General features: G+C 37.5%; 1 protein-coding gene across 4 annotated transcripts in view; it reads right to left on the reverse strand.

Moving 5' to 3' along the window:
• rnf31 (ring finger protein 31) overlaps positions 1 to 15,413 on the reverse strand; it is a 24,341-nt gene continuing 8,928 nt past the window's right edge. For 3 of the 4 annotated variants that reach the window (XM_082172226.1, XM_082172228.1, XM_082172229.1), the window contains exons 3-23: positions 14,541 to 14,687; positions 14,301 to 14,456; positions 14,158 to 14,214; positions 13,441 to 13,594; positions 13,168 to 13,327; positions 12,931 to 13,076; positions 12,618 to 12,760; positions 11,069 to 11,320; positions 10,665 to 10,979; positions 7,006 to 7,191; positions 6,548 to 6,754; positions 5,736 to 5,909; positions 5,496 to 5,594; positions 5,242 to 5,331; positions 4,564 to 4,678; positions 3,428 to 3,540; positions 3,104 to 3,214; positions 2,897 to 2,945; positions 2,347 to 2,443; positions 1,023 to 1,185; positions 1 to 938 (exon numbers count right to left, since the gene is read on the reverse strand). In XM_082172226.1, coding sequence (XP_082028352.1) covers positions 888 to 938; positions 1,023 to 1,185; positions 2,347 to 2,443; positions 2,897 to 2,945; positions 3,104 to 3,214; positions 3,428 to 3,540; positions 4,564 to 4,678; positions 5,242 to 5,331; positions 5,496 to 5,594; positions 5,736 to 5,909; positions 6,548 to 6,754; positions 7,006 to 7,191; positions 10,665 to 10,979; positions 11,069 to 11,320; positions 12,618 to 12,760; positions 12,931 to 13,076; positions 13,168 to 13,327; positions 13,441 to 13,594; positions 14,158 to 14,214; positions 14,301 to 14,456; positions 14,541 to 14,687 — 2,985 coding nt within the window. In that variant the 3' untranslated portion in view covers positions 1 to 887. The remainder of the gene's footprint in view (positions 939 to 1,022; positions 1,186 to 2,346; positions 2,444 to 2,896; positions 2,946 to 3,103; positions 3,215 to 3,427; positions 3,541 to 4,563; positions 4,679 to 5,241; positions 5,332 to 5,495; positions 5,595 to 5,735; positions 5,910 to 6,547; positions 6,755 to 7,005; positions 7,192 to 10,664; positions 10,980 to 11,068; positions 11,321 to 12,617; positions 12,761 to 12,930; positions 13,077 to 13,167; positions 13,328 to 13,440; positions 13,595 to 14,157; positions 14,215 to 14,300; positions 14,457 to 14,540; positions 14,688 to 15,413) is intronic. The other variant, XM_082172227.1, reaches the window with a different exon arrangement.

The raw sequence follows: 15,413 nt of genomic DNA on the forward strand, positions 1-15,413 counted from the left end.
TTCAACATTTTATAAATTATGTTTAATCATATATATATGTACATATAAACCCATGATTGTACGTCTTTTGACACCCATCAATGTGCAGATTTAGTTTTTGGTTGAATAAACTGATAACGAAGAGCCTGAGGTACAATCAACAGAAAGCTCACTCATAAAATCATTTAAAACGCTGTTGGTTTACGATTTTTGTCTGTTTAATTTTAAAATGTACTTAATGAAATATAAAACCTGTTTATATGCATTCACAGAAACATTAAATGGCTTCACTATAGCTGTCAAAGTGTTTTGTCTTAGTCTGTTTTTTTTTTAATGATCAAGCTACAGCTATAACTCTATTAGAGGGTGATTCAAATAAAAAAAATGATTAAAATGAAGAATTTCCCATCACAAAACCTTAAAAAAAACAAAACAGTGTGTGCATTACAATGGGTATTTTGAACAGGTTTCAGGTTTCAAGCTAAATACATTTTTAAATGTTATTCTACAATATAAAATACATCAGCAATACCCCAATCATAATTAATATATATAATAATATTATATATATAATAATTTAATTGGTTAAAATTATATTATTAACCAATTATTAACAAATAATTGTTAACCAATAATTATTAACCAATTTAAATTATATATAATTTAAATCAAGCTACAGCTATAACGCTATTAGAGGGTGATTAAAATGAAGAATTTCCCATCACAAAACCTTAAAAAAAAAAACAGTGTGTGCATTGTGCAAATGTGTGCAACTACATCACATTGAGAACAGGGAAGCACTGTGTTTAAAATTCTGCCAGCCTCTCAGCTCAGATCATAAAGCGGAGCTACAGGCGCACGTGGGTAAAATAGTCAGCACAGGTTAAATGAACAAAGTAAAAACATCTTCACTTCTTGCGGAGGACCTTGTCACCCAGAGGCACATCATCCATGAGTTTCTGCAGATGTGAGGTAAAGAAAGTTTGATAACTACCAAAAAGAGGTCATGTTTATAGACTGAAGAAAGGACAGCATCAGCCCACCTTAAGTCTGGCAAAGTATGCTCTCTCATCTTCTCCTTCCCCCTGTGTGACGTCCACATGGTATCTCCTGCAGGCCACGATCAGCTCATCAAGAGCGTAAAGGAGGGCGGGGTCAATAGAATGGCCATTAATGAGGCTGACCAGGTACTCTCGATAATGCTTACTGAAACACAACACAATTTTATTTACCCCTAAAAAGTAGGGAGAGGCATGTGTGTCATAATGTCTTGTCAAGTACACCATCTTCTGTATTCACCATTTTTTTACTTCTATTTACAGCATTTAATGTCTTTGGCCATTGCATCGCATCTTGCTGTTTTTTTCCCCCAGTGTCTCACCAATCCCACTTAAGACTAGATATATTAGCATATTGTGATCAAAATTCAAACATGATTACAAATTCAGCTTACATTTGATCTTCAGCTCACATTTGATCTTCCTAATTTTGTACTTTTGATCTTTGCTATATTGCATATTTGCATTTGCACTTTCCAAGTATTTAAAAATGTGATGGTGCTTGTCTCTTAAAGTGTGCTAAAGTCCAAAGCCAAGAAATGAGTTTGCATTTTTGCCCTTCTGGTTCTATTGTCACAAAGACAATGGGTATTTTGAACAGGATTCAGGTTTCAAGCTAAATACCTTTTCAAATTTTATTCTACAATATAAAATACATCAGCAATACCCCACTCGTAATTAATATATATATTATATATATATATATATATATATATATATATATATAAATAAATCATTTAATTGGTTAAAATTATATTAACAACCAATTATTAACAAATAATTACAATTATATTACAAGTATATTACAAACTTTACATGAACATCCGAAAGAATCATACCAACTTGTGGAAAATGGGCATCCGATAACCCCATTAAATAAAGATCAAAAGAGTTGTCAGATGCTTAGTGTTGGTGACATTATAGTCATGAAACTGTAGTGTAGTTCGTTTATAGCCTACCTTTAGCTTTTTACTTCTGGCGATTGTATTTATGTTTCAAAAAGTTTTTATTTGTGAAGGTCTTGATGAACAAAACATTTAAAAATCATTAAAAAAATTGCTCACAGAGATTATTTCTGCAATAATCTATATTATATTATATTATATTATATTATATACATAGATTAAATTGAGTAGAGTTAAATCAAGCAATCAAGTTGAGTTACATCAATGGGCTGTAATTTGAGTACTCAGGTACTTTTTCCAATCTCTACAATCCCTACAACGCCATTGATAAAAAAAATTGAGATGAGTTTGAGAGATTTGAGAGTGCAGGGAGCAGTCATCATGGTAACAACGATGTTACTCACTCGCAGAGTCCTGCCTGTCCCGGCTGAGTCTGAGCCCCGCACGGCGAATCAGTCGGTCGAGGCCCTTCATCTTTCTGCTCGATCACTCCACACACACCTGACACAAAAAAACAAAAAAACAAAAACAGGGATGCATTTGGGGGGAAAGGCAGTTTTCGAGGGAGATATTTTCAGTAAAGAGAAGTGGAACAGAGTGCGAAATAAAGCTGTAAGGAGTAGGTGTATGTGTGTGTTTGACAACGATTTCATGGTACAAATATAGCCGCGGTAATTGGACGGCTGTTTTAGTAGGAAAACAGTGCATTGCTTTAGGATGTTCAGCTTTTATGCTTTCATTTCAGTAAAAGCGATTTTGTTCCACTGGGCAGTTGAGATAAAGAGTGAAATTGGAAGCAAACTAGACTTTAAGACTGAGACGGACAAATAAGATGAAGAGACAGACACAGACAAACAGATCACAGAAGTACTAGGGGAGATAAGTCAGACTAAAATATGGCCACATGGTCAGAATAAACCAAACAAAAAAAAGCATTGATACTAAAAGACATACCAGTCTGTGCTCCTGTTGCAGTTTCAGTATTGTAGTTCACCGCCTTTTTCTGAGGAAACAAAATGACGTTCAAACAAGTATTCGAAACAAAACGATAGAGATGTGAAGTGATATTTCTCGACCAACCCTGGCACACAAGTGCTGTGCGTGTGGATGTGTAGGAGGAAATTTGCGTGCCTGTATTAAAGCGCGAGTGTGTGTGTGTACCTGCAGTAAGGCCTGAAGCCTGGCAGGCTCCCAGTCTCGAAGGTAGAAGAGGCAGTCTCTGGGGTGATGGGCATGCAGACCTGTCACAGTACACTGGTTCACTGCACACTTCTGCCAGAGAAGGAGTGAGCAAGAGTGTGAGAGAAAAAGAGGATGAATAAAAAGGAGAGAAGAAATCGTGCTCCGGAGAAGGCTGCTACTTTTAGCCCAACCGTAGCTGGCTTCAAACTGAATATCAGTCACGTACAGAGCCGTATAACATGCACATAGAGATACAAATAGGCACAAATAATTCTAGGACAACAAGACCAGACAGGAACTCACTGTGTGGAAAGGGTTGTTACATCCACTGCAGAACTGATACCTGCACTGGGAACAACTGAAGTGCATACAGCCCCCCCTGGCCAGAGCATACTGGAACCTACAGTTAGGACAAGCTACAAGACAGACATAAGAACAATAGATAAAATCATTGTATAAAAGAAAGAATGTGTGACAGTTTTTCCACCCCATACTGTGGATGTTTACATTTTGCATTCGATAAAATCATGAAAACATAATTTACATAGTCAAGCAGTCTATGTTTGTCTATTGACGTGATTATCATCAAATTGACTGCTGTAAAATATGAACAATTTATAAGAAATCCAGGTAAATCCAAGGGATCAGAAACAGTGTATGTATATTATATATAAGCTAGAAGCGTTTCAAAAACCACAGATGCGTGAGGGGATTTAAAAATGGCCAAGAAGCTATTCACAAATGTGTGCAGTGATTTACAAATGTACAGAAAGCGGTTCACAAATAAATGCCAGGCAGAGTTGTGTTTGTAAAATAATAAAACAATCTCATTTGATTTATTCGTGAATTTTATATTTTTTTGTGAAACTCTTTATATTTATTTGTGGATCTTAATCTTTTTATTTGTGAATTTTATTTTAGAAAATTTTTATCTCTCTACATTTATTTGTGAATATTAATCTATTTATTTGGAATAATGAAACAATTCTAAACCCATATGGATGGATGGATGGATGGAAAATCTATACCTATAGGAACTTTATATTTTTATATTTCATCATACTTAATCAGTAAATTCTTATATCCAACAGATGTACAGATGATACATTTACAGAAAAAAAAGAACACCAGACCAATGGATCGATTCAATAGAACAGAGAAAGACAGTCTTAAGTGAGATGCAACTCTACAAACAACTATTGTGCGATCAGTAACTCTCTCACGAAGTGTGAATAAAAATGCCTGTGAGTGAGAAATACTCCACATTAAAATTTGATTTGGTTTCTCTTCACCAATTGACCAAACACAACAAAACAAACAGACTGTATGAGCAGACAACATGTTTTCTAAGGTTAATTCTAGTAGTCAGAGTGGGGCAGAATTATTAGCTGTGGGTAGGTGTGGATTAGGCTTCTAGAGAAGATCTAAAGGTGACTCACTGATCCCATTGTCACGCAGGTATCCGGCCAAACCCTGCTTCTGGTACTCAGGGTCATTCTCTCGCTTCCACAGCTGGAACTGCTCACACGAGAGGCCCACGTGCTGCGGCTCCCACTGCAGAGAGCGATCGAGAATAAGACACTCATTACCATCAACATTTTAAATTAATGAGTAATATCAATCAAGGTGACACAAAATACAGCTTAATGTATATAAAAAAATAAAAAAACACTGTAATAAACAGCAGCATTACACTAAATATTCCACCACAAAAAATAACTAAAAAGCTGCATAGGGACACAAGTCAGAGAATCTTTTAAGAATTTTTTCTGTTCAACAAAACAATCCACCAGAATGAATCTTTGAAACTTTCTTTTGTTACACATGTTCATCTGAAACAAACTCTCTCATGATTCACTAGACTGCATCAGACTTATATAAGTTTTGGATAAACGATTTACAACACCGAATCAGTTTTTACTTTCATTACACATAAATATGAGAGAGTTTGTTTCAGATTTGCTGGAATATATATTGCATACTACTTTCATGCTGCTAAAAATCATAGGTGAGTTGATAGTGTCGCTACTTTGAATTACTCCCCAACACTGACGCTCATCTCCTATATTCATGCAAGGTCACCGCAGATCTGTTTCTTGCTTTCTGAAAACACTTACCGGTTTTTTGCATTGAGCGCAGAAGCTTTTCCTGCACTGCATACAGGTGACCTTGAGTTGATCGCCGTCATAGATGAAGCCATATGAGCACTGTGGGAACGAGATAAGAGTAAGAGATGCACTAGATGCAAATAAAGACTCCTAACATCATGCACCTCTTTTCAGATCACTGTAAATGCTCTTGAATGAGACTACAGCTGTTTGAGTGTGAGAGTGCTCTCTCAGAGAGAGTTAGGAAGTGCAGTGTCACTCACATGGCTGCACCACAGGAACTTCGGGTCCTTGATGAGAGCCTGCTCAGTCAGCTTCTTGTGGAAGAGATCGTACACGTCTGGTTCAAGGCAATCCCTGAGCTGGGCAGTCACGCACGCACACACACAAGATCATTTCAGATATCACAGTGAGTAGCTTGAAGCCCAGTTATATGCTGCTGTGTTCCAACTCAAGTCCCAGTACTGAACTGACCATCTTTATTTTTTGCTCTTTTGCAGTACCTGTATGTCCAGAGTGGAGAAGTAGCTGTTAAGGTGCTCAGGGTCATTGATGTCAGGCTCTGTGCAGACAGGACACACCATGTCTCTGATGTGCTTGTCCCTCACCGCTATGGTGAAATGCTGCTTGAAACATCCACAGCACACAGAGCACTGGCAGGATGTCAGCGACTGCATCTGAAAAATACACCAAGAAATAGACTCCTGACTCAATCTAAGGTGCTTTCATATACATATATTTGCCAAAAATGCAACAGCATTTCAAGTTAGAGCTCATTTATGAAAAGGACCCAGTAAGACTGGGCTGCATGCAATATAAACTGTCCAAAGGTAGTCAGTTTTCTAAATGTTTTCTTTTGCATTCTATGATTCTACTAAAGAAATAAAAGTTATACAGGTTTGGAAAAACACAATGGCGAGTAAATGATCACTTGATGATGCTTTCTGGGTGATCTATCCCTTTTAAGGAATAGCCCACCCAAAAATGAAAATTCTATCATCATTTACTAACCATCATGTCGTTCCAAATCTGTGTGACTTTCTTTTTTCTGTGGAACATAAAATATCTTTTGAAGAACCAAACTGTTGTGGAACCCACTGACTTTAGTAGTATGGACAAAAATTATAATGGATGTCAATAGGAACCAAAACTATTTACCAACATTCTTCAAAAGATCTTGTTTTATGTTCTCTTATATGTAAATATTGACAGAATTTACATTTTTGGGTGGACTGTCCCTTTAACAGTATGAGTACATATAAGATAAGGACACTCTGGTGTAAAAAATACAAGATTCTGAGGTGATGCAAAGTACCTTGCTGTGGGGAAAAACCGACAGGCAGATAGGGCATTCCTTGTTCAGCACACGGCGAATGAAGTCCCGGTCAGGTGATTCACGCACAGCCTGAACCACGTCCTCCAGTGTGTATGTAGCTGTAGGGTCTCGCAGCAAAGACAAAACCAGCTCACAGCGCCCCCAGCTGGGCAGCTCAAACACCGCTAGCAGCCTACGGCAAACATGCTTACACAGACAGAGGATAAGTAACTTTAGTAATGTTTGATAACATTACATTCAATTTGCTAATGACCACCTTGAATACATTCGTCAGCCAGCATTATGCAATTAATTAAAGATAAATATATACTTATTTATCACACAAAAGATTATGCAGATTAAGCTGCAAAAACTGTTTGGCACATCTAGTGGTGAGAAAGCAATACAGTCTCTCAGTGAAGCATTCATTATTTACATTATTGTAAAAGGCCAGTCACCTGTTTATCTGGATGGTTGATGTCAATGGGGGGCTCTGGTTCGTCGCTCCACATGCGCTGATGGAATGGCTCCAGTAAAGGGCGCTGCAGCAGGACGAGAGCCCCCCTCACATCCCCTCCACTCTGCCTCAGGGCTTCTTCACAGCGGGTTACATCATTAAAGCCCAGAGAGCCAAGCTCTTTTACCTAACAAACAAAAAGTCATATTTAGCATACAACATTTTTACTAGATATATTTACTAGAAATACACTATTATGCGATTCTGGCGATACGGATAAGCTGATAATGTTGCCAGGTTATTGGCCATAACATGAAAATATTTCAGAAATAATTACATAATTTAATTATGTGAAAGTTTACATTATATTACATTTCTACATTAATTTGTCTAAAAAAATAAAAAACACTATAAACTAGGCATCACATCATTATAATGTACAATATGGAAAATGAATATTAATTTTGAGATCTAATAAAAGATAATTTACATCTAACAGGGTAATTTAATTATTAGTGATTTAAAAAAATTCCTTCAAGTGAGTGTTAGTGGTTAAGTGGTTTCCCCAAATAAAAATAAAATAAAAAAAAACAATTCAACCCTGACTAGAATCCCTTACTACAGCACAAATCTGCAAAACAGGTGTTGTCTCAAGCACACCTGGTGCAACTAATCAAGGGCTTCATTAGTTGCACCAGGTGTGTTTGAGCTAGAACACATGAAAAATCTGAACTGGCTAGGGCCATGTCCACACTAATACGTTTTCGTTTGAAAACGCATCTTTTTCTCTCCGTTTTGGCCTTCCGTCCACACTGAGACGGCGTTATTATTAATGAAAACGAAGCTTTTTGAAAACGCACTCCAAAGCGTATACATTTGAAAACGCAGTTTTTGCGTCGTAGTGTGGACTCTGAAACCGGAGGGATTTAAAAACGATGACGTAAATTTAGTCATGTGACGCATATTGTACCAATAGATATTCATGTTTATACCAGTATTGTGCCTGTTATGTGCTATTCACTTTCACACTGTTGCTAAAAAATATTCTACATTGCACACTCTTCATATCACAGTCCTGCAAAGATGACAGAATTTAGCCTACTCACATTTGCTGTCCTGCGGTGATACATGAGAGCAGTCGCGTTTTAGACCAAACATATGGTGTCTGCGTGCGACCTGGACGCATCAGTGAATGGTGAGATATTTTACTAAATAAAATTATCCTGTCAGAAGAATTGCGCGATAACTTCATTATTTATTTTTCCATCTGAATCATATCAGTGAGCTTTTGTGGGGTTTTACACATGCGCAGTAAAGGTGAATTGAGCGTTTTCAGGCGTTTTTCAAAAGTTTCTCATCCACACTGAAACGTCCGAAAACGCTAGTGTGGACGGAGAGCGTTTCTAAACGAAAACGCCGTTTTCAAATGTATCCGGATTAATGTAGACGTAGCCTAGGTTTGTTGAGTGTCACGTTTGACTGCATGTTAGAAATATGGCTCAGAAATAAGTCAATAAGATTTGACTTAGAAATAAGTCAAAAGAATGGTCCAAAAAGTTAAGAGAAGATATCATCGCCCTTCACAAACAAGGATCAGGATACAAAAGATAGTGAATGCAGTAAATGTTCCTAGAGACACTGTTGGAAGCATAGCACGCAAATTCAAAGTTAAAGGAACAGTGGTTACACTACCTGGATGGGCAGAAAAAGGAAGCCATCAATGGCTGCATCCAGTTTTCTGAGAAGGCAGGATCAGAAAAACCCTTGAGTGACTGCAAAAGACCTGCAGCAAGACTTGGTGGCAACAGGCACTGAGGTTTCAGCTTGCACTGTATGGCGAGTAGTAAACACATGCCAGAACTCCAAGACGTACACCACTACTGACCCAAAAGCACAAGAAAAGTGCTCAAAATTATATAAACAAGGCACAGAAGTTTGGGGATTCTGTTAAACAAAACTGGAACTTTTCAGCCCAATGGATCAGCGGTTTGTCTGGAGGAAGAAGAATGAAGCATATGCTGAAAAGAACACTGCCTACAGTTAAGCATGTTGGGGGCTCGGTGATGCTCTGAGGTTGCTTTGCAACCTCTGGCACTGGAAACCTGCAGCGTGTAGAAGGCTGATTCATTGATTCAATGAAGTATCAGGAAATCAGCAAAAAAACGTCATGCCGTCAGTGATGAAGCTGAAGCTTGGGCGTCATTGGACCTTCCAACAGGACAATGATCCCAAGCATACCTCAAATTCCATCAAGGCTTGGTTGCAGAAGAAGTCCTGGAAGATTCTACAGTGGCCATCACAGTCACCTGAATCCCATAGAAAATCTCTGGTGGGATTTGAAGAAGGCAGTTGCAGCAAAACCCAGCCATTGTTCATGAGGAATGGCCTAAGATTCCTCAGAAACGCTGCCAGAAGCTGGTGTCTGGTTATACATCTCGCTTGTTTGCAGCAGGTCATAACAGCAAAAGGGTGTAAAGATGCTTGCCATGAAGGGGTTAAATAATTTTGAGACTGCAGAAGTCATTAAAAGTTGCATTTTCAGTTGAATTTGGGGAAACCACTTGAAACGTTTGTTGTGTTGAGCTATTTCAATTACTTTGGTTTGAATTGTTCATTGCAAACAGCTGAAAGTCTGTACATTTTGCCAATAAACCTGATTTGCAATGGGGGTTGAATAATAGATTTTTTTATGTTTTTAAAATAAGTTTAATAATAATATTGTGAAATATTATGACAATTTAAAATGACTGTTTTCTATTTTAATATATTTTAAACTGTAATTTATTCCTGTGATCAAAGCTGAATTTTCAGCATCATTACTCCAGTCTTCAGTGTCACATGGTCCTTCAGAAATCATTCTAATATGATGATTTGATGCTCAGGAAACATTCAGTATTATTATCAATGTTGAAAACAGTTGTGTACAATTTTTTTTCTAAATTCTTTGATGAATAGAAAGTTCAAAAGAACAGCATTTATTTAAAATAGAATATTTTCTAACATTATAAATGTCTTTACTGTAACTTTTTATCAGTTTAACTCATCCTTGATGAATAAAAGTATATATATATATTTTTTTTTTTTTATAAAATTAAAATTCTTACTGACCCCAAACTTTTGAACGGTAGTGTTTAATGTTAAAAAAGCTTTAGATTTCAGATAAATGCTGTTCTTTTGAACTTTCTATTCATCATAGCATCATGAAATAAAAATGTAAATAACTGTTTTCAACATTGATAATAATCATAAATGTTTCTTGAGCATCAAATCATCATATTAGAATGATTTCTGAAGGATCATGTGACACTGAAGACTGGAGTAATGATGCTGAAAATTCAGCTTTGATCACAGGAATAAATGACAGTTTAAAATATATTAAAATAGAAAACAGTCATTTTAAATTGTCATAATATTTCACAATATTACTTTTTTTTTATTGTTTTTTTTATCAAATAAATGATAAATTTAATATAATTTTATAATATTTATAAATATATATATATATATATATATATATATATATATATATATATGTGTGTGTGTGTGTGTGTGTAATAATATAAGAAAAAATATATTACATAATTAAATATATAATGCTTAACAGGCCTGTAGCTGATGTCAGTCAGATAAGTACAAATATAAGACCCATTAAGAACTCACTTTAACTCTGCGGTCTCTAAGAGCCTGTCTGACAGCTTTCTCATTATCGCCCCCTGCTGCCAGCCAGGCCCGTTTGGCTTCTGCCCTGGACAAGGGGACAGCATTGCTCTTTTCTCCATCCTGGCCATCGTTCCCCCCTGAAGAGTTTGATTGTGCATTGGGTTCTTGCTGACAGGACGCAGCCATCACACAGATCTCATCAAGCACATGCGGTAGCTCTGCCTTCAGCCAGTCATATGGCATTACGTTACTGTTTCCCGACACATACATGCTGGTATAAACCTCCTCTGGACTCACTCCTTTCTTCTCTCCCTCCTGAGAAAAGACAGAGACAATAAGAAATGCTTGTAAGATTCTGAGGATGATGCCCAGGCTACAACGACATTAAAAAATATCAGACTTACACGAATAAGCTGAATAAGTTTAAGCCCTTCCTCCTTCATCAGTCTTTGCCTTTTCAAATCAGGGTCCTCAGTGGGCATGACTTTAGGTGCGACTGAAAGCGGTGTTACATCCTTGACCGGTGAGAGTGGGAGGGGCTTAGAGAGTGGGAGGGACTTAGAGGGTGATAGGGCAGGTTCTGATTTTGAAAGGCAACACATTTCGCATAGAGTTGATGGTGTGTGGTTGACGTACGTACAAAACTGGCAAATCCACTAAATGAGATAGAAAAAAAAGGAGTCAAAACAGGAACCTGTATTCAGGATAAAACTCAGCATTATGCTAATTTCTTTAGCAATGACAAATCAGAATATGCATAGGTTAAAGGGATAGTTCACCCAAACATTTTTATTCTATCATCATTTACTCACCCTCAATTTGTTCCAAACCTGTACGAATTTCATCCTTCTCCTGAACACAAAAGAAGATATTTAAAAGAATATGGGTAACCAAACAGTTGGAAGCATAGTATGGAACAAAAATACTATAGAAGTCAATGAGGCCCATCAACTGTTTGGTTACCAACATTCTTCAAAACATCTTCTTTTGAGTTCAGCAGAAGAAAGAAATTCAAACAGGTTTGGAACAACTTGAGGGTGAGCAAATGATGACCAAATTTTCATTTTTGGGTGACCTATCGCTTTAAAGGTGACAAAACTCAGTTTATAAAACTGAACTACATTCCTTTTTGCAACATCGATCATGTTATTAGCACAGAAATGATGAACTTTAAAATATAGCAGTGTTAATAACTATAGGGGCTTTTGCACCGGCTAGTTATAGGAACTTAGTTATAGGCACTAGCCACCAGGGCAGTTCCCAAGAACTAAATGTTCCCCTAGTAGGGCCATTTTCTTGGTAGCATTTGCACCGCCAGTAGAAACTGTAAAGTGACCTCTATTTTGATGCCGCTGAAAAAGCCAGAGCCTGAGCACACCATGCTCCATCTTCATTAGTTTACGATCTATTTAACAGTCCTGTCTATTATGTTATTAGATTGAACTGTTATACAAAGAAAGTAAACAGTATATGAAGAAGTATTAGCTTTTGCCATGTGGTTAATTCCCAATGTCGCTAGCTGAGCAGAAATACATAATCATGTTTTGCTTGGTCCCCTCAAAGTCACATTGGATTTTCTCCTTAGTATAAAGGTTGAGAGGTCCATCTATCACTGTTTTCCATGTTTGTAGAGTTAGTTCGTTGAGTAAATATGTAGGCTGAAAACTGTTAGTGTACATGGCGGGTGCTGGTGTTTCACGTGCGTTCGGCCAGTCAGCATACACTTATGTCACTAGTAGTTCATATTGTGCTGGGTTGGACCCTAATCTTAAGTAGGAGCTAATTTAGTTCACCCAACATGATTCCTAACTAAAAGCGTTCCCAGTTTGTGCGGTGCGGTACTTATGCCATTAGTTCTAGGAACTATAAAAGGTTCCTCAGGCGAGAAAGCCCCTATTGTACTGAAACGAAACCAGAAAATTGTGGAATTTGGAATGCACTGAATATTGGCACCTGGCTGTCCATTAGTCCTGTGGCAGAAGGGGTCGGACGTGAGGGTGCGACAGGAGGTCGGGTGGCCAGACGGGGGCGATCACACACCTCGCAAAGAATGCTGCTGCCAGCATTAACCACTGTGCAGCTTTTACACTGCCACTCTAATTGACAAAAGTAATGCACAAAACACCAGAATTAACACAATGATATTCAAATTTAGGAGTTTATTTGTTAGTTTGAATGACCACCTTGATGTTTCAAAAGGTCAAGCAGGAGTGATGGTCCATTTAGATTTGAAAAAGTGACAGAAAAAAAACCTGCACAGACTAACCAGATATTGTAGAAGGCTGTGATGGCTCCTCCTGTAGAGATGGAGCAGAAGAGGACAGACGGGGACGATCACAGGTTTCACACAAAACCTGCTGCAACGTATTTACTGTAGTGCAGTATTTACACTGCCATGTTGACAGTGATGAGCTAAGGAAAGAAATAAAGACATACAGATTTGCTTGACAAAATCCTCTTCACAAACATGTTCTCTCAACATCTTAAATTGCTCAGCGCTAACCTGTGCCGTTTTGTGGCTTTTGAGGAAGTTACAGGGATCCTGATGTGTGTGGACCGTCCTGAATGGGAGTGATACAGCCGGTCACATTCTGTGCATAGCCGCTGAGTGCAGGTGGGGCAGTGAGCAGACACTGGAAAGATGCCACATATGGTGCAGTTTTCTGCAAAGCAATTGAAAATCAATGAAGTAGAATGGAAACGATAGAAGTGGACACTCACAATAAAAGATATTCATTAAAAGGAAAGCCAGGGTTGGTAAACATGATGTCTTTACCTGTTTGTGTAGATGGCACTAGAGAAGAGAGAGCAAGAGCGGGACTGAATAGAGATTTAGGCTGAGAAGGAGACACAGATGAGGGAGTTTGTTTTTCCCATGGTCTCTCACTAGGAGAGATTGCAACTGCATCTGTGCTGATTCCATCATCATCCTGTACAGACATTATATGGACACTGTATTTAAGTGACCTGCAAAAAAGCTAAGAAATCTAAAAGAAACACTTTTCTCTAAAAGCGTGGTAAGATGTTTTTGAAAGAAGTCTCTTAAGCTCACCAAGGCAGCATTTATCGGATAAAAATACAGTAAAACATAATACTGTAAAAAATACAGTAAAACATGAATATTGTAAAAGTGTTTAAAAAAATAACTTTTCTATTTTAATGTATTTTAAAATGTAATTTATTCCTGCGATGGCAAAACTAAATTTCAGCATCATTACTCCAGGCTTCAGTGTCACATGATCATTCAGAAATCATTCTAATATGCTGATTTTGTGCTCAAGAAACATTTTCTTATTATTATAATCAATGTTTAAACCAGTTGTGCTGCTTAATATTTCTGTGGATACAGCGATACTTTTTATTCACGATTCTTTTATGAATAGAAAGTTCAAAAAAACAACATTTATTTGAATTATAATTTTTTTTGTAACATTACAAATGTCTTTACTGTCAATGTAATTTCTTATAGAAAAAAAGAAAAAGAAAACTTTACCTGCACAGTGAGCGAGGGAATAAGTCTTTCAAAAAACTCTGGATGAGAATGGGTGCCCTACAGAAAAGGAACAAACTCTATATGTGAGCTTAACGTTAATTTGTGATGAATTCATAATATGCTTTTACTTCACAGCCGCAGACCTTGATTAGCATGTCCAGTTCCATACGAAGACACATGATCTCAAGAGTCACTGACGCCACCTTCTCAACATCTGGCTGGACAACATCATCAGGAAAGCTCAAGCCATCATGCTGCTGATTGGTGTAGCCGTACAGGTTAAGTACTGCTCTGCCACCCTAAAAGAAGAAGATAAAGAATAGTTACTGCAAATATTATGTATGGTTCACACAAAAAGCCTCATAATCTCATCCACCACACACCTGAATAGAGTCTACGGTCGTCCTGAAGACAGGGTTGTTGTACTTGACTGTACGCCAGTACTTCGGCCTGTTGGGGTTGGTAAGGTTGGAGCCATACTTCTCCAAGATGTTAAGAGCGGTCGAAAGTTTCTGCAGGAGGCTGAGGGACTAAAAGGATCAGGAGATATTAATGTACAACAGAAAAGTATGAACAAGAATACATTACAACCTAGAAACAACAACAGTGGGTAAAAATGAACTAGGAAGAAATGTTATGTGCATATGAGTGGAAACAGGACCAATTCTTTAGAAACACCTGAGGAAACAGTGACAGATTACCCAGCGCTATGCATTATTATGCGCATTATGTCAGTCATTCACACTGCCAAAATAGTCCCAAACATTCCTACTATATACGGTCAGGGTCGTAACCACCATAGACATTTACCCCCAATGATCAGATACGGGCAAATTGTCCCTACAAAAATAATTATATTCTGCTGCACTGACAAAAAGTTTAAAAAGATCTAGGCCTATGTTTAGACAGGTATGCCTAAACAGTCTAACATCGCTCGTCAATGTCAAAATAACTGAGATGACCAATCAAATAAAAGAAGCCAGGCTTCACTGTTCACAGAACCACTAAGTTTTAACAGTGGTTGAAAACAAAGATTCAGTCACTGCCTTACTGTTTTTCTACAAACTATCAGAATGTTGTTGGAAGACAAAAAAGTCGAATTTTTCATTAATGTAATGTTGATTCTGGGTAAATTATTTATCCTTAAATGTACGCGTATGAAGCGTATGAACTGATGCATGTGCAACAACTAATTGTATTAACATTTAAACAAAAATTTTGCAACCGACTACTCAAACACATTTCATACAGTGCTG

This window comes from Leuciscus leuciscus, assembly GCF_965113295.1.
Source record: "Leuciscus leuciscus genome assembly, chromosome: 6".
Lineage (NCBI taxonomy): Eukaryota > Metazoa > Chordata > Actinopteri > Cypriniformes > Leuciscidae > Leuciscus > Leuciscus leuciscus.